At 39.9% G+C, this 19,146-nt stretch overlaps 1 protein-coding gene across 1 annotated transcript; it reads right to left on the bottom strand.

Annotated features, from left to right (window-relative positions):
* Nucleotides 1–3,289: 3,289 nt before the first annotated feature.
* LOC139115665 (gamma-butyrobetaine dioxygenase-like) lies at nucleotides 3,290–18,010 on the bottom strand. The gene is made up of 5 exons (XM_070677958.1): nucleotides 17,169–18,010; nucleotides 11,688–11,793; nucleotides 11,202–11,398; nucleotides 5,901–6,067; nucleotides 3,290–4,353 (listed from the first exon to the last, which is right to left on the bottom strand). Exons 1-5 carry the CDS (start codon nucleotides 17,921–17,923, stop codon nucleotides 4,193–4,195), a joined length of 1,386 nt encoding a protein of 461 aa, XP_070534059.1. The 5' UTR covers nucleotides 17,924–18,010; the 3' UTR covers nucleotides 3,290–4,192.
* Nucleotides 18,011–19,146: the final 1,136 nt, after the last annotated feature.

The raw sequence follows: 19,146 nt of genomic DNA, 5'->3' as shown, positions 1-19,146 counted from the left end.
GGCTTCAATACGGAATATCATTTAACATCGACTCTTAATTCGAAAAGAGGACATGTATAATATCTTGTTTCGTAACGATGTATCGTGTGAACAATATAGAAAGATTAGGGAGCCGTCATTATTTACGGCCTGGGGTCGGAGGAATGTGAGGGGGTCACTCAAAAAGTTGAAAACTACAGGGGGTTGTTCAAAATGTGGAGAGAAAGAAGGGAGGGTAACTCAATTTTTGGTGCAAAATGAATTGAAACGCTTCTCAGATTGCATCATTTCACACATCAAAAAAATTTTCAAAATTTTCGATGCGAGAGGGGGACACCCCTCTCTCGCGCTCTCCCCTCTTGGCATACGTGTTCTTACACTTTTACGTAGTAAAATTACAAATTGAAAACAGCTCTCATATTGCACAAGACTGCACCATTACACACATCAATTTCTCATTTTTTTTCACACAAGATAGAGCACAACCTCCTCTGACACTTTCCCCTTCAGCCCCCCACGTGTTCTCCCCGCTGTACTTTCAAATTCTGCCTTGTCAGATATCTTAGTGAAAACCTTGTCATCATACTTATCTATATGGTTGGATACCGGTTATAGCGTGAGCTTTTTATCTGCATTTTATTGTGACTTTGAATTTCATTTTGTTGGTTTCATATTCTTCAACTCTCATGAGATAGCCGATGATAATCTAGCAGGGTACACCAGGATATGAAAGGTCTTTACTATTGCTGTATTTTTTTTAATTACATAAAGTACATGTCTTGATAATTAACCTTTCTAATATTATGGGCGGTCAGTCAAATTTTTTGTGTTAGAGAGGGGGATTACTCAAATTCATCAGGGTTGGCAGGGGTTTACTCGAAATTTCAGAGTTTCCGATGAAATTCCTTCGACTGCTCGGCCGTAAATAATGATGGCTCGCTTGTTTATTAAATGGCGCCCTCAATATTAATCTTGGAGCACGTCTTTGTTTTTAAAACATGAAAAGCCTAGATACATTACATACTCTTATATGGAAGTCTTCAGTCTTTCTAAAATAGTTTGGTAATGAATTAAAATTGCCAATTGGGAAATTCGCAATATTTTGAATCGTATACAGTTCGGGTATTTGGCAGTGAAAACTGGTAGAGCAAAAAATGTTTATCGTCTGATCGTAGTCATAATTGCCGGGGGATGTACCGCGAGTTCGTGACACTTGTGTAATTGAAAGCAAACGCATCAGTGGAATTGGGGTTAATGGTTTTATCGACGAAGCAAATAGTGGGAACTCTACCAGAGCAATATCTTCAGGTCAGACGTCGTAGTTCAACTGAGGGAATTTTTTATCTCTTTTATTAGAATTTCATGCTTACTTAGTTATTTTCACTATCGTGATCGTCTGGTACATCATCGAGTAAAGTGAACAATTGAAGTCATGTGTGGTCAAAGAATGGAAAAATTCTGATTCCGCCGATCTGCATTCAATGGTGGTGCTTACAATCTGAAGACGAGAATAAACAAGCCAGCTAAAATGGCGCACTTCTATTGCGTAACATGATGTTAGGACACGCCGGCGCCATGGGCTGTTTCTGAATGGACAAGTACGCAGGCGTGAGATAGAATGACGAACCATGCCGGCGGCTATAGTCATTGTAACGCAAAAAATCTGTGAGCTTCCATTAAAGGGACAAAGTCGGCCATTTTTCATGAATTTTGTTTGATGCAAGATACCACTTATATTGTTTGACATGTTGAAATATACTGAATAAATGGGTGACCATGCCGACCGATTTTAGACAAATAAAATGAAACCATCGCGAAAATAAATGAATGGTCATGACCATTAATTCATTTTCTCGATGGTTTCATATATCGTGTCTAAAACCGGGGTCGAATATATGCATGGCCACCCATTCATTCAGTATCTTTCAACATGTCAAACAATATAAGTGGTATCTTGCATCAAACAAAATTCATGAAAAATGGCCGACTTTGTCCCTTTAACTTGCTTTTCCATACTTTTCAGACCTATCAAAAACGGCATACTTTGGTGTGATTTTCATAAATGAGGAAAAACATGTTGAGGGTTAAAGAGGGCGATCGGATTACGGAAAACATTTTATTGTCCCGAGTTGAGTTGTTATACATAACAACACAGGTACAAACAGTTCTTCAATATTTTCACCGTTACCATTTTTATTGTCCAAAAACCCCTAAAAAGTCACCATCTCCAGTGTTGTAGAAATGTTATTCCATCAGCTGCATTAAATTCAATAAAAGTTCATAAATTGTTGTACAATTCTTATACAAGAACCTACTTTTAATTCACTCACAAAAAATTGATATACTTAACTTTTCTAGACGCTGGCTTTGAATCAACTTGATCACCGTCAATGTCATTTTGTTTGACTTCAGCCGTGTTGAAGGTCTTTTAAGAGTAAAATGTTCAATACTAAGGCTCAAATATAAAACGGCCACGGCAAGATTTGCTACTGCCCGGAGTGAAATGTTACATACTCAATCTGCATGCTTTAAGCGAAAAGCATTTGAATGATGAATGCTTTGGGCATTGAATTACACGCCTGGCAAGTGAAAGACTTTGCTAAAACTTTCCCCACTGAAACTTTCAAACAATTCTCTTACGAAATCAAGAATACAAATCAGGGGTCACCGTGCAAATTTGGATACTCGAGAAACAAAGTACCACAAAATTTATTGACATCTGACATGCAAAAAGTCGCCAACGCTGTACTAGCTCAATGGGAAAAGTAACGTTTCATTTTTCACAAAAATACGCCGGTAAAAATCTATCTTCCCCAAGGGCTTCAAAAGGAGCTTGTGGTAGATCAGTGAGGTGTATGAAAAACGTGAGTAGGAATATCTTTGTCCCTTCAAGTTGCATTCTATCTAATTTTTTCCTAAAGGCTGCAAAATGAGGTGATCATAAGCGTTTTAGCGATACTTAAATCGTGTATGCAGCTGCTGATACAGTGAAGCGGAGGGGACTCCATTACCGTGATACGCAAAACTACATCAAAATATATCTTGGCCGAGATGTAACGGTGTTAAAATCAGTGATATGCGCAGAATAGACTCCTCTGCTTGACATCTCTCGAATTGAGCGCCGACATTAGTTTCCCCTTGAGAATCTTAAACTTAGTTGACATAAGTAGTCGATAAAGTTGAATTCAAACAGTGTATATGTTGTAGAAGACTGAAAGGTCCGTCGCTCGAGGCCGCTGTCTGCACTCGGAGCGACGGATCGTTCCGTCCAACGGTGTAAGTTTGCAAATGATTGGGCCACACAGCGGAATACTGAACTGACGAAATGTTTACCTATGTTATAAACTAAAAACAAATGAGCTACATTTCTGTGTACATGTTGATATACCTTCGAAAATTCTCATATTCTTCAAATTTTGTGGTCTACCCATCGAACGAAGGTGCATTTTATTGAATTACAACAATGGACCGACCAAATTATCGGCTTTCACTTCTTTTCAAAATTTCCCGCCATTTTCAAAATCTGGCCACATTACGAAGAAAACGGAGATTACAGCATCCAAGTGGAATACGTTGGGTCCCACGCGTTCAACTGGATGATATCTCTTGATTCTCTATTAGGATTCCAATGTGCATATGCAATATGTCCCAAGATTCTTTGCACATTTGCATTCCCGGCGGGGGGGGGGGGGGGCATATTTGAATGGGGGACCAGTTTATTACTTATCTCGTTCAAATAAGACATCAACCCTGCTTAAACGTGCATGTATACACTTTTGTGCTTGTGAACACAGTAAATCAACAGCGACATTTACGTGTAGTAATTGTACATTTAGATCAAGACTGAAAACACATGATGCAAATATGTGCGCCTTGCGGTCTCTTCATTGTACGTTGAATTTCATGCATGGCATGAAAGCAGTAACATACACATTGGTAAATTTCCGAATGCGATAAGGAATCACTAGCAAACATGACTTGAAAGGTTCATCATACGCTTGGAAATTTTTTTCATACAAAAAACGCACTCCGAGTATCAAATTACTTGACGTCAAAGTCTAGTTGAAACATAAAACTTCAAATGTACCTTTTGGTAATTTTTCGTATTGCAATTACTTACTCCAAGTAAAATATTGTACTCTTCAGATTATTACAAAAGTCAGCAGGATTGGTATTCTATGGAGAATTTTTTTAGCCTTTAGATCGCCACTTTTCAGAAATCGTTGACCGGTAAACCGAACCGTCTCCTGAGTACGCGGACTTTCGACAGCACGTCGTCCCAATCCATGTAACCGCCCTCAAGGTGGCGCTCTCCAAAGGTGAAAGCAGTCCTGCCGTGCAACACCCTCACGTTGTCGAAGGCCGCCATATCACCTGTACACACGGCGTAGGTGGGAGAACAAAGAAGATGGTGGTGAGATACAGCCACAAAGTCGGTGTAGTTTGTACCGATGCTAAAGTACCGAGTTGCAAAGGGCAACGGGGCAGGACTCTCTGTCCTACTTCCGTACGGACTTTGGATTTTGTTCTGTTGTCGGAAGAGGGCAGTCCTGTTGGGCAGTTAAGCTCAATTATTTTAACAATGCAATAGTCAGTCAAAATCATATTGACGAGACGACTTTCTGATATGGATTCCTTTATCATTTGAAATGTTTAAGAGATCTGTTGGTGCTAAAAAATATGTATACCTTGAACATGCAGGACATAACGAAGTGACCCCATCGCAGCTGATACAGCGCTGCTGGGATTTTTCACACAAAGAAAACGGACTGATTTCACCTGGTGCACAGTATTTAATGATTTACAGGGTATCTTTCATCATGTTGGTCATTGAACATCCCAAGATGGGAGCTTGAGAACAACATTATCTACAGAAAAATCAGTTCATGGCACGAATAGGATTTAAATAGAAACAATAACTGAAGCAGTTTTCTCATCGATATTCAGCGATAAATCATTGAACAATAAGATAAGCTATTTATTTGACTTAACGACGGAGTTTTGACAAAATAATGAGGAACTTGGCGAAATAAAAATACATGACGATGTCCTCTCATTACAATGAGATCACCATAGCAACATACTAAGTTAATTTCAAAACTGCTGTAGACGGCTGATTTCGGAAATGAAGATTTTGAAGAAAAAAACTCAGTAAAACATCTTAGAAATTTACATACTCCAAATTTTATGCAAGTTTAGGCGGAATTATATACACAGTGACAAGGAAAAGAGATTGTGAGAAGTTCCAAATATCTATCCGGTTGAAATATTCCGATTACGAACGGGGGGGACTGAAAGAAGTCGCCCACGTAACCGTGACAAGCTCTGCGTGGTTGACAAAGGAGTTGAACTTTGTTTACAACAGTGTACAATCTACCAAAGCCTTGAAATAAGGGTTTTTTATAGATATGGTTTGGCTGCCTTTGTTCTCGAATTCCACGGAAAGAATATCTTTTCTCTGTGATATTATCAATGGCTTACATAAGGTACTGTGGCGCCTTCAAATTTAAAAATTAAAATACGAGGTGCCTTGCTAGTGAGGACATCGAATAGACACCAATCAATGGGCCACCAGTTGTAACTTGTGGTGATTTTCTTCTCTATTTTAATTTTGTTTTTGATGTCAACTACAGTTTCTTGTTCCCTAAAGTATGTTGATATGGATATTATTCAGCTCATTAACTCAGCATGTACACGTCTAGACTGCGTTGCCACTGTTGACATCTGAATTAAATTGTAAACAGCGAGAGTGCATTGTACGCGTGGAGGTGCTGTATTGACAGACGGAATAGTTGGTATTTCAATATGCTTAGAGGGTAGAACAAGAGTTGAAAATAAAAACAGTGAAAAAATTCATCAAAGGTTACAAATACCAGCCCTTTAATTCGGAATTCGGGTTTAACTTTGCCCGCGGTACTCACCGCCATCCATTTTTAAGGTGATAATGTTCTCCGGGCGGTTGAGTATGTCGTCAAAGGCTTTCATGGCTCTGTAGTAGGGGTAGACCCTATCAGTCGGCATCCGGAGCTGTGTACCCCTGATCGGGTTGTTGTAGTGGATTTGTGACAGCTCGCCTGAATGGTCGAGTCTGCAAGAGGGGTAAAACACGCCATCACACAGATATCTAGATAATCATTAGATAATAAATTATTAGCTATACTATATCAGCTTTTGGCGTGATTAACTCCATTCGTAGTTGACTATCCCTCTGGGATAATGCATGCAAAAAAAAACACACCACAACTGACAAAATCCAAACCGAACTCATGTACCCCGGCACATCACACCCACAAAACAGTGCGCTTTCAACATAAGCTTTACCCTTTAGGTTTATATCAGTGTCATAATGGGTCTCCGTTAAATTGAGCAAGATTCCCAAAGGCTGCGAAGAAGGTAAAAAAGTAAAAACACAATAATGAAAATATTAAATCATTTGTGTAATATTAAGACAATAAGAGAACATATAGAAACAGCTAACATATATATATATATATATATATATATATATATATATATATATATATATATATATATATATATACAATAAATATGAGAACACATCAAGTATGTTTGGTACCTATTACTCGAGTTTCACGCATACACGCGATCGTCAGATAGGTAGATTTTATAAAATTTTTATAAAATCTACCTATCTGACGATCGCGTGTATGCGTGAAACTCGAGTAATAGGTACCAAACATACTTGATGTTTCTCATATTTATTGTAATATTGCTCTGCATCCCTGCATCGAGCACTTTACCCCTCTGAGAAGATACAAACAAGTTTTGGTATATATATATATATATATATATATATATATATATATATATATATATATATATATATATATATATATATATAATAATCCCATGTATTTTTCTCTGTTTGACGTCATCGTATATATATATATATATATATATATATATATATATATATATATATATATATATATATATATTTATATATAATCCCATGGTATTTTTCTCTGTTTGACGTCATCGTATACGAGTGTTTTTCGCGGAGCCGTACAACTTCGAGCCGAAGGCGAGAAGTTGTGCGGCTCCGCGAAAAACACGAGTATACGATGACGTCAAACAGAGAAAAATACCATGGGATTATACATTTATCACATGAACAGTCTTCTTATTTTTCTTTTGACGTAGATGGATCAAAATTATCGTAACAAATTGCATGAATTTCGTCGCGATTTGTGTTTTACTTACGCGGATTACTTTCATTTAAAGAGTAAAGCGGCCCGTCACCCAGGAGATACTTTCATTCATAAATCCCATCAAGCTGAAATTTGCTACACTAAGGGTATCTCCACCAACCTGACGTACGGATTCGGTCACGTGAACGTGTCAATCATTGTCTCGCGCTGTACGGATGCCAAGGCAAGTTGGCCATCGGCGGACATAGCTTTCACCGTGCTAGCGACGGATAATCATAGTATTCAGAGTTACTTAGAATATTTACAATTATATTTATGAAGTAAATGAGACGACACGATCGAAACAGTAATTCTCATTCTCAGAGATGCCGTGGCTTTCAAAATATCACACAAGTTTACGACCTTTGCGAGCGCGAAAGATTCCGTTCGATGACACACTCATTGCATGTCTGTGCCCACAACGTTGCCGTCACCGGTCTCTGCCGGTGTCAACTCGTCCGGCGACTCGTCAATCCCGATCTCGGTCATCAATGTTTTCGTCTTACGAACTTTGATGTTTGCATTGACACATATCTCGTCCATGGATACATCCTAATTTTGTCGACGGAAACTCTGTTTTGAGTGTTGTCTGAGTCAACTTTCGAAGTACATGGGATTCCACAGCGCTGCACACAGCTCGATAGCTTATGTCTTCGCTACGGCATTATGCCGCGCTGCAAGTTTGATTCCGAGCGAGACTTTACGGAGTTTTTGTGTGATTAAGGAAATTGATCGTTGATTGTCGAATGACTTTAGGCTTGTGCCTCCTATGTCGCTTTCCCGAAGATTATACTATACTCATTTATTCAGTTTGAGGTGTAGGTTTCGGTTTTATAACCAACCGGGATCGCCAGGTACGACGTCCACACGACTCGTCTGGAGCCGACACGTTACTGAGCCATTAAAATAACGATCGTCGGTATCTCCATTCGATTCTCGGGAAAAGCTATTGTTTTAGCGACTTGAAATTTCGTTGGACAAATATGCCTTCTATGTTTCCATGTCTGGATTTATCGGGTCACCTTTTTGTAAAAATAACGTTCGAGCTAGCACGGCATCGATCACAACAAATCTGTTCGTGTCGCGACGCCTGCATGTATGAACGGTACCATGAAAGAAAAAAGTTCCGGTTGATGACGTACAACAGGGTAATTCGGATTTCTTATCCGTCCTGTTCTACGTCACACAGGTGGGAATTCGGGCCAGTTCATGTGATAAATATATATATATATGTATGTATGTATAGGATAAAGCCCGAGTACGAGGGCTCTTCTGGTATTAAAGTCCAACCAAACGATAAAATGTCGAGGTCGCAGGCCGAGACATTTTATCGTAGGGTTGGACTTACATACCAGAAGAGCCCGAGTACGAGGGTTTTATCCGACTTAAAAACTATCGCCCCTAACTGATATATTTTCGTTTTCAATGTGTTTACGTCAACCGTCCCCTTGTCAATGTAACATGTTTAGGATATGAATTAAAACTTTTATTTGTGAAATAGCCTTCCAATGTAATGGAACATCCTATAAATGCCCTAGGGCACAGCAGATTTTGTGTTGCAGCTGGTTTCCGCTGTGTTACCAAATTTGAATATTAAAACGTACCAGATGTCTACAGAATATGACATGTTCACTTTTGATTGGACAGTACTTTACTACGGCGCTGTCATTCGTTTCTGGAATTTGGTGACCAATGCTTTACGAGTAGATAAAACACCCTGAATTGAGCACTCTGATTGGTCAATCAATAGTAGATAGTTTTTAAATATATATATATATAATTACGACACTATGCTTTGCACTGATTTAATACTTAGGCCAGGAAGAAAAAATAAATTGTTCATCGGAATCGCCGCTTCTACTTTGGCGTATTTGGATTTTTTTTTTTTTTTTTTGATCGCAGTTGACCGCCAACACGTTGTTGTGACGTCTGAATTTGGCGAATCACGACGCAAAGTGGGTCGATTTGGCCAGAAATTTCCTCGTTTTGTAAGAGTTCGTACATGTCACATCGTGAGTATTAATTTGATCGCCAACATTCGACGTAATGGCCAACAGTTAGTTCCAAAGACGCTATTCAGTGTTTGTCCTGATATTACGTTTGGCGATTTATTCAACAAGATCGTGACAGCAGATGGACGGTGCGTCCGATTGAATGAAAATTGCATTGAAAGTATAAAAATTTACGGCAATGACAAAACACATGGTTGCGTTGATGTTAAAGTACGATCTGAATGATGACTATATAACTTCATTCCGATCACAGTACAGTGTTGTTAGACCATTGTGTAAAATGTGTAGAGACAGTGGTAAAGAGGCCAAAACATGGGGCCAAAGTAAAATGAAAGAACTCAGATGTTAGGTCCCACCAGGACAATATTAAAGGACAATACTGAATTGTTGGATTTCAGTGATTTGCTGTACATTTCAGTTTTATTCTGAGAGAATGTTGAAATTCTTGACCGCGGAGTGACTTCACTTTCACCTATTGCACGCGAGTGAGGTGCATTGGGATTTGACTATATAGGACAGTGAACAATGCAGAAATTATGTGACAAGGGACAGAACTTAGTGTTTATCATTGACATAATGTTGAAACTTTGAATACTGGTGTAAAGGTTGAAAATACTCACACTTCATATTTTGTTCTCACGGCAGTGTGACGCAAAAATGACGTAAAAAACCGCAAGTTCCCGGATGTCCGCGGTCAAGATACTCAGAATATGTTGTGCAAACACTAACTGTGAATGTAATGGCCTATGTTATTGTTGGGAAATATAGTATTGAATTCAGTTACCGGTATCAGTGTTTCTTGTCTGAGATATTTCTGGTAAAAAGGGAAACAATTATCTTGCCTTGTCTGCATCTGTGCAAAAATGCCAGAGAACCGCGTTTACCTTCGGCCTAAAAAAAAAAAAAAAAAAAAAATTTCGCTCGCCGCTCCTGGGACTTGGTCCAAAAAATCCGATGAACAAGATTTTTTTTTCTCTGGCCTTATACATAATCTTCCAAATGGCGCAAATAAATTAATATCACACTCTCAGTACATTAGCGTCCTTGAACGCGATAAAGCAAAATTCACCTCGTAACTTATCCTTTTCATAGAGAACACGATTGGCACTAATTTGGGATAATTGGATTTTCATAATTTTTAAATTTCTCAAAAGTGTTAGGTGCCAGATAGTTGAATAATGCAGTAATACAAATAACTCATAAGTACAAGTGTGTAATGTAAAAAGAAAATCAGATGAGATTACACTTGTAGATTAAATCGGCATTACTTCACCATCCAATTATCCAAAATTATTTCCAATCGTGTTGGAGGTATTCTGCGTACTACCCCCATGTTCTATTGTATTCCAACACTTGTTAATATTGAGCTGTTATTATCATTTCAATTTATTGGTGGCGTGGGTTTGAAACAAAACAAATTGTAGCATACCACGCGGGCCAGTGATAATGTATATACTTCCGTATCTTTACTGATGATGATGTAGAAATCAAAGTATTATATGTCATCTTATTTTTATGGCGTCGGTATCTGACAGCCACGATACATCATAAATGAACACTCACAAAGGCAGAGAGGGGGACTGACTAACCCAGGCACATACACTCACTTAGAGTGAGTCACTCACAGGCAGACTCATAGACAGATGTATCAGTGGCTGGGCTGTGAGGCCTGGCCATGGTTCCTCATTCAATAAACAAGTTCAAGTTCTACATCATCACTCGTTGTCAGTTTCAGCTTCTTTCTAGATTACGATACATTGTTTGTAGTAATTTCAACAAAAATATCGGCAAACACAAACAATCCTCATTTTATCGGTGCTCAGCGTGATCATAACATCATATTGGTCGTGCAATGCGGAGGGGGCCAACTTTAATCTCTGTAGTTTTCTGCTGACTTTGGTGCTGAGATTTGCCACCTGGCTTTTGAAAATTGTTATGTTTCGCATAGATTGTGGGCATTCTGAATGCGGATTTGCGAAAGTCAGGATGCTAGACTCACGTGATGACAGCATGCGGGCTCTCTGTATGATACTTCAAAAAATCAGTCCCAACGTCGACATAGTCGATGTAGTTTGCCGACAGCAGTTCGTACGCTTCTGGATTTTCTTGCTTTAGTTGAAAGGCCGCCTTGAAACCGTCGCTGAAAGTGCTGTCACCCCCGGTTGAACTCTGCTCAATGCAGTGAAGAATCTGGATCTGTTGTTGTTCAGTCAAAGAGAAACAGAAATTAAAGACATTTACCCTTCGACTGTGTAACCAGAGAAGTTCAAGAGTACAAAATTACACTTTATCGATCGCGCCTTTGGGCACAGTAACCGTGGTACGAGACACTCTCCAGTAAAGGACTGTATGAAAGAGAGTTTTGGATTGTGATCAGAGTCAAAATTCTTCTTTACAACTCGTTTGGTTTGTTTCTATGGGTACAACATATAAAGGGTTGGTCGGAATGATAAAGAAAATTCTTCGCTTTTTGACGTACACTTACCGATGGAGTGAAATAATACTGTGGCATATCCGTATGAAGACCGAGCTTGCTTCCAGTGTAAGCTGCATTTGATGGCTTCACTTTGGCCTTGACAGTGAACGTTGGCCTTGAAAAGGAAGAAATATGAAGAAAGAAGATCATGAGCCAGGTTAACCCTTTCACCCCCGTTCCCTGTATACAGGTCCAACTTTACCATAGAAAACAATGGATTTGGGACAAACCATGGTGGTGAAAGGGTTAAATATAACCCATGAGCCAGGTTTAATGTATAAGGTGCCATGGTTTGCCCAAGATTTTATTATCAATTGTGAACAGATTTATTTACAGGGAATAAGGGTTGAACAAGCTTGAATGGTTTTTGTTACATGTGTCAGCCACAGTTTATAGGTGTACTTCTCACATCGTATTGCTATGCCCGGTACTCAGCTTGTTAACTTTGACTATATATCTGTGTCCAACGCTGCTAGTTTTGATAGTCAAATTCAGCTCCAGACTTCAGGTTTAATTTTCAATAATAAGAAGTAAATGCACACGAAACACTGTCAAGTTACATTTAGCAATACGAGGTATTATCAAATGCTATAGGAAGAAGACCAAGAGACTGTAATTGGTGAATGGAACAAAAATACTGGAAAAATCTTCACGAGTTGGAGTTAGGCTTACTGTAGCTTTTACACAAAGAACAAAAATATTGAAATATCAATATATCAAAATTTTCTAAAGCAATAGCGGGAGGGAGGAGATCCATTTTTGATCGTCTTCTGTGAGGGGTTGAGTATGTAGGGTTTGTTATTTTGGCGGGGGCGCGAGAAGAATTTGCCGGCCCGTCCCATCTGAACGCTCCCTCCATGTCTACCCAACATCGTATACAGGGCAGAGAAAGTCTCCCGATTAAGTTCAAAGACCAATATTCAAACGTGCCAGAGATTAGTTCCTCCAACACATTTATAATATACAGAATGAATGAATTATTCCAGACAAAATAATTAAGTATCAATTGTGGCATCTGTCGTCCATAACGGCGGAAACACAGATGGCCATTGTCACAGGGATTTGATCTTTCACTGATATTTGGGAAATGTGACAATACACTTAGCCAGTCGAAAATTTCATTGGTGCTGCCCTAGGGTCACTGTTTACGAGATGTATTTGTACAATTATTAACTTTTATTGCATTTGAGACGCCGATGATGAAATGAGTCCTCCCTCGTGTGGTAGGAAGAGCAGAGCTAGGACAAACGTCTCGCGATTGCTTGGCAACGGTTGTCAGCAGGTCAAATGAACTGATTTTAAGGCTATCACAGGATCTTCTCTACACAGAAACAAGATTTTACTGAGCGATTTTTGTCTCCGCGTGTTTCCTTTTCTGTGGTTCCGCCTCTCTGTATAATTTTGTAAAGCGAATTTTTAGGGTTACGAACGCCACGGGTACGTCACGGAGTATTGGAAACTTAACCACTTGGACATACAAGCACTCTGATTGCTGAGTGCAGGCCGGCTTATATACCAGTGGCACCGATTGAAGAGGTTCTGAAAGTTTTGCCGACAAGAACCATTATTTTGCTCAATTTGGAATCTGAACCGGCTGGTTCGTAAGATGATGATTATGACCAAAGCGTTCAAAGTGCACTCGTTCAATATTTTACTACACACGAGCCCGAACAATGGGTCTGTCAAGCCCCAAGTTATTTATTGGTTGCAAGTCCGCTCCGCGCCGACGCAGCCAACAAGTAACTGTGGTCTAGCCTTCTAACAAATGTTCTGAATAGTGTTGTAAACGAGATCATATCAGATATTGCCAACGAGTAGCTCCCCGATCAATCAGTGTTACAGACCCTAGATAAATCAACTCATTATACGCTCTGAGTTTAACGATAACGGACCTTCACGACTTTTGACTCGCCGTCCTCACAATCGGATACGGTTTCGTTGCGGAAATGCTTGAATTCGGTTTGTCGGAGGGTGGGGGTAAACTTGTAACTCTCAGCCAAACAGCAACCACCCTCCCTACCTCCCTCAATCATATGGTGAAATATTAGTATTTTAGATTGTGCGACGACAGAGAAAACATGCAGTAGTCTCACTAGTATGTCAGTTTGCAGTGTTTAAAATGGCTTACTTAAACCTCATTAACGCTTTAAATATGGACTTTAAACGTAGTATCGACCTTGTCACTTTTTTGATCATATGCGTTGATCTGCGACATCATATACATCGGCGACCTCGTATGCACACCGTGACGGTACAGCTATCAAATTGACTGACTAGGCTCGAATATTCCGATAGAAATGTCATGTGAACGATCGTCAATTTGTGATGGTGGTCGCATACAATGCCCTGGCTAAGATTACAGTAACATTTCTGTAAATTGTAGAAGTTGTGTAACGATCCTAAATTTTCGTCTCATGTACACTTGTCAAAAGCAACCAGTGATTAGGGCAAAGCTTTCTGCTCTTACTAGGCAAGCACGAGAAATTAAAATTTTCTGGCACTTTTTTCCGTGTTCTGACAAATACACTGCTTTAACACTTTCGTCAACAGCGGGGACGTTACTATTATGTAAGCGGACACTGATAGTTAGGCGAGGTTGGGAGGGGGGCACCGTACTGTATATTTCCCATAATTCATTGCGATTTGTATCCTCGGAGATACCTGAGTGGTCTACTATGTCTCCCATGTATAGACAAATTCACAGACTATTTATCAAAATTTTGAAAACGTACTTTTATGCACACCATTCTTCTCAATTCTCATTTTAAATAATTTGGAAAATTATGCATAGGCCTAATTGAGAGAGCAGATAGCATTTTTGTGAAATTTGCCAAAGATTGTGTCCTCAGCCATACAGAATAATGTGATGGAAAGTAGGGAGACTAGTTGCACCTGTTTTATGAAACAAAAGGATATTGATTTTTTGCAATGGAAGTGACAAAAGAAATTTGCATGCTAAGTTTTCTCAGAGAATGACCCCTTCAGTTCGTCATAACTTGCTGCCTAAAAAGTATGGCATTTGTAGTTCCTGCAGAATGTGACTTTAATGGTTGTTTAGTGGTTATTTTCAAACTTTCACTGAAATATCTAAACGTACTTTTACTAGATATTATTTAAAAATTATTCTAATGCTGCACACTGGTGCTTACATACAGAACTGAAAAAGTTTTTAAAAAAGTAACCTTCAAGGATACAAATCAAAGAGTATTGTGGGTAATTTATTGTACTGTGGGGGGGGGGGGTCAAAACACACAATCCTAGAAACTGTACACGTTTCATTATCTGTTAAAATTCATCGTTCGGTGAGAATACTGCTTGGCACGCAACACTGCACCTTTAACGCGTTGAAATAGATAAAAACGTCAGACCACTCGTGACATCCTCACTCGCGTGCATGACGCCTCCCATCCCTCATCGAGTGCAGGTTTCTCGGGATTGAGACACTCTACTTGGTAGGCTGAGAGATATATTACAAGTTGCATGACTCTAGTACTGGTTCCCCAAAAAACGAACTTGATGATGACGACACCATTGACGACGACGACGACGACGATGATGATGATGATGATTGCCGTTGTCATTTCGCTCAGGCTTGATTTCATTGTGTAGGAAAACTGTCCGCCAAGAACACAATGCTCGTTGACAGCACGGTTCGACTGACCCGTACCCGTGATCTCAGGAAGAAATGTTTGCAGGTCGTAAATGCGATAACATTGACATGCGTCGAAATGTCACAATTTGCATAGTTTTCTCCGGGACAATGTTTTGTCATGGATGAAATAAACAAATAAAAACCGAAAACTTTTCTTACGGTAAGAGGTTTAAATTGAACTCCAACAAGTGATAGACCAGAAAAATATTGACAAATTTCAATAGCTGTGCGAATAGCTGTTCCTGCGGCGCATTCTGCCTCGAATGCTAACGGAAAGCAATCAATCTTGGAGGGCACTTACTTTCATGATGTCAATAGACCGATTAAAACTACTGGATCAGGCCAAAGGTGAGTGCTGCCTATCATTTGTGGCTGAAATTTAACGCGGTTGAAATAACATGTGTAACTATAGGGGCAGGCAATATACTATTTTGTTAGTCCAGAACTAAAATATTCGTTGTTGAACGATCGAAATTTTTGGTCGCTCTTCTGTCAGTCTTAGATAATGATATCATATAATGGAATAAGGCGGGTAGTATTTTGTTCTCGACTAAGTTTTTGTAACAAATAAATGAAGGTATCGAGATGTTCACCACTCGATCGCCAAATATCGGCCTTAGCTTGCCATGGCCAAGTCATCATGGACGCCATTATGGTTGAATGTTTTTCTTACGCTCCGTGTAAAGGCAGAACACACCTCAAAAGTAAATGACGTTTGCTCAAACTTTCCCTAATGAAACTTTCAACCATCGTCTTACTAAATCAAAAATATAAATCAGTTAGGTACTAGAAAAAAACTACCTAATTTTCACCAACGTTTCAAATTCAAAATGGTGCGAGCGTCATTCCGGTGGTAACTTTATGTGAAAAAAAGTAAATTTTCGATTTTCGAAAAACTTTTCTTACTCCAAGAGCTTAAAATGAGCTCTCATAAGCTTAGCTCGGAAAAGAATTGTGAACTTTTGAGAGTTCGAATATCTGGCCCGGTGTTCATTCTACCTTGAACTCACGTGCATTCCAACCATTGGATGATACAGTGCACAGCATCGAGGCGCCAAACAATTGAAATTGTGAGAGACGGCGTTACACACGTCACTGCAGAGTTTTATTGCATTCTATTAAAACTGTAACTGGTAGCTTTTTTGATTCCAAAAGGGTCCGGAGTAGTACGAAGTTTCTGAATGAATAAGTTACTTGTCGGTTTTCGTGATATCGCGTCAATCGCGCGGGGCATACAAAATGTAACCTCTCAACGCACACCTCTCTGAGGACGCGATCATTCACGGTTTCGGCTCTGAGGTCACAGTCAACTTCACCATTCTCTGGCCAACAATGCACACGAAATAGGAGTGAGACTGAATCACACTATTTCGAATTTGACGTCTCATTGCCATAGGCAGAAAATAAAATTTGCGTGTGATTCATACCGTAAGGAAATTGTACACTGTAGGTCGATTGGGAACTTTTGTACAAAATTTTTGTAGCGCTACAATTTTGCAGCTACCCCATAAACTACTAATGTAGAATTCCGACAAGCTATTTCGGTAATCTTGTCATGGTCGGGCACGGGCACGGTGTTCAAAAATAGTTTCTTAATTGGATTTTCGCACCGCCACACTTTCGTTTAGGAGAGGTGGTTTGAGGTCGACCGCAACATAGACCCTAAAGGGTCTATGACCGTAACGACTTTAGTTTGCCGGGCGCGTAACGCTTTTGTGATTATTCATAGTCAAAAGCCAGCGAATCGCTTTGTGAAACCAGATTTATTTGTAAACGTTCATTAAACTCGAATCATCCTACCTACAAGTTCCCTTTCAATACACTTCGACGACGCTTACCCGTATGTGGTCACACGCAAGAACGAAATCTTCTCGGCTAGTTTTTGTATTTGTCCCGTCTGCTGTGGTACATTCTGAACGAGCACGAGGCCCACGTTCCACAGTGTCTCCATATACTGCAACAACACTCTGTCATCTTCAAGAAGATTTTGGAACTGAAAACGCGGCAAATTTTGCAGGAGTTCAGACCCCCAAAGATGGGTGTGTTTTGTCGGTCTCCTTTCGCTGAACTCCGTTGCTCTGAGGAATTCTGAACTGAAATTACTTTGATGTCCACCAGGCCAGCAGACTGTCAAGCTGCGGCCGTCCAAGGCCACTTTGACATCAGTGGGTACGATTTCCACGTCTAAATCCTCTACCAGAAACATACGTGCTTGAGCGGTAGCTTCGTAACACGATGGGCAAAAGCAGTTATCCCGCAGCCACACAAACGGGTAAGCACTCTCAAAACCATCTCCCCATCTAACCCGCACCTCTCTCCGACCGACTTGCTTCTCAGCGTGCTCTAGTGAGCAGTTCTCTGAAATACTTGAATGCGCTGCCTGACCGAGACAGCGCCATTTTGTGACGAGAGGAACGGCGGGCTTCAATACTGCACGGAGGGCTTCACCGCCAGACCCACAGTTTCTGACACCGACCGGGAAGATGAATCTGCATCGATGGTCTGAGAAAGTAGTGAGACTGCGGGCTTGAAATTTAAGTTGATTGCAAAATCGACCGAGCAGTACTACTCTACGGGATAAAAACGTCGCCATGTCTGAATGAAGATTCTCGACGGCAATTCTGAAATATTTGCACACGGCATTACCACGCTCCAGCCAAGCACCATTGACAAATGACACTACTTGTTTGTCGTAATATAGCATGGTATTGCCACCGTAGAGGGCAGTCTACAATATGGGCATTGACAATTCGACTCTTTGTGGGGATGGCCAGAATTAACCAATATAATTGTTTCGCCTTCCATTTATTTAGATATCTTTCTTAGCAGGGTATACTCCTTCATCTTACAGTAATTAAAGAGCAACACGCGATTAATATTTTTGCGAAAACAGCTGTCATTCTTTGTACTGACAACGCGTTCGAATATCACCCCACTCTCGGGAGCAATTTACATATATTTACATATATGACGTCTGAGATATATGGTAAATCTCCTATTGACATTTCAAGGTCGCGTCGCCCGGATGTTTGTACATTTCTGAAACTTTTCTTTTGACGTGACGCTTTCGTGTGGGGACGAAGCAGAACTAGACTTGGTTCAAGTCTGTGATTTGTGAATATTTGAGTGGATGGTTTGTATTTTGTTTTCATGTGAAACGCGTGAGTGGAGTGGACGCGATGAGTGAGGTGAACGCTGTACAGGAGAGTTTCACCCGGTGAATCCGGCAGAAACTAACTCACTACTGTGCAGACTCATGCATTCAATCGCTGGGAAAACTTGGCCTGGGCTGCCAAATTCCAAATAGGTTGGTACGAAATAGGAGAGACACAAGAGAAACTATTATAAATGATTTTTTTTTTAATTCACTGACTTGAACCAAGTCTAGAGCAGAACGTGTAGACATTTGATCCCGCGCTAATTAATTGTACGCCTGAAAATGCGACAAGGAGTTGTACATATGTAGTTTCTACTGCACAATGGGAGCGGTTTTGACGGAGACGAGTCTATGCACACACTCCCATGTTTTTGTCAAAAAAGAAGAATTTTCACTTAAGGCTCCGAGACAAGAAATTGACCTTTTTAAGCTAACGATTCTATAGTGGTTAATAAGCTCAGAACCCCTGTAGATTATATATATTCGGAAAGCCTAGATATAGGGCAACATTTTTGTTACAATAGTGTAACCATTGTTTCCATAACTATCACGTGACAGGTAATTTGCACAACCTTTCAAAAATCGGTTTTTCCTATGTTTTGTTTCAATGCTTGAAATATGTGGCTGAAATCTATGTGAATGCAAGCTGTCCTAAGGAT

The sequence above is a fragment of the Ptychodera flava genome, chromosome 17 (genome assembly GCF_041260155.1).
Source record: "Ptychodera flava strain L36383 chromosome 17, AS_Pfla_20210202, whole genome shotgun sequence".
In the NCBI taxonomy this organism is placed as follows: domain Eukaryota; kingdom Metazoa; phylum Hemichordata; class Enteropneusta; family Ptychoderidae; genus Ptychodera; species Ptychodera flava.
The sequence above is the reverse complement of the archived record's forward strand: the minus strand, read 5'-3'. Positions and strand labels throughout refer to the sequence as shown.

Excerpts from the sequence above, each read along its gene's own strand:
- LOC139115665 (XM_070677958.1), bottom strand. The coding sequence starts at position 17,923 with ATGGCGACGTTTTTATCCCGTAGAGTAGTACTGCTCGGTCGATTTTGC. Across the intron at positions 11,794-17,168 it reads TTGCGTGTGACCACATACGG|GCCAACGTTCACTGTCAAGG; the intron begins GTAAGCGTCGTC and ends TTCCTTTTCAAG. Across the intron at positions 11,399-11,687 it reads AGTATTATTTCACTCCATCG|ATCCAGATTCTTCACTGCAT; the intron begins GTAAGTGTACGT and ends GAACAACAACAG.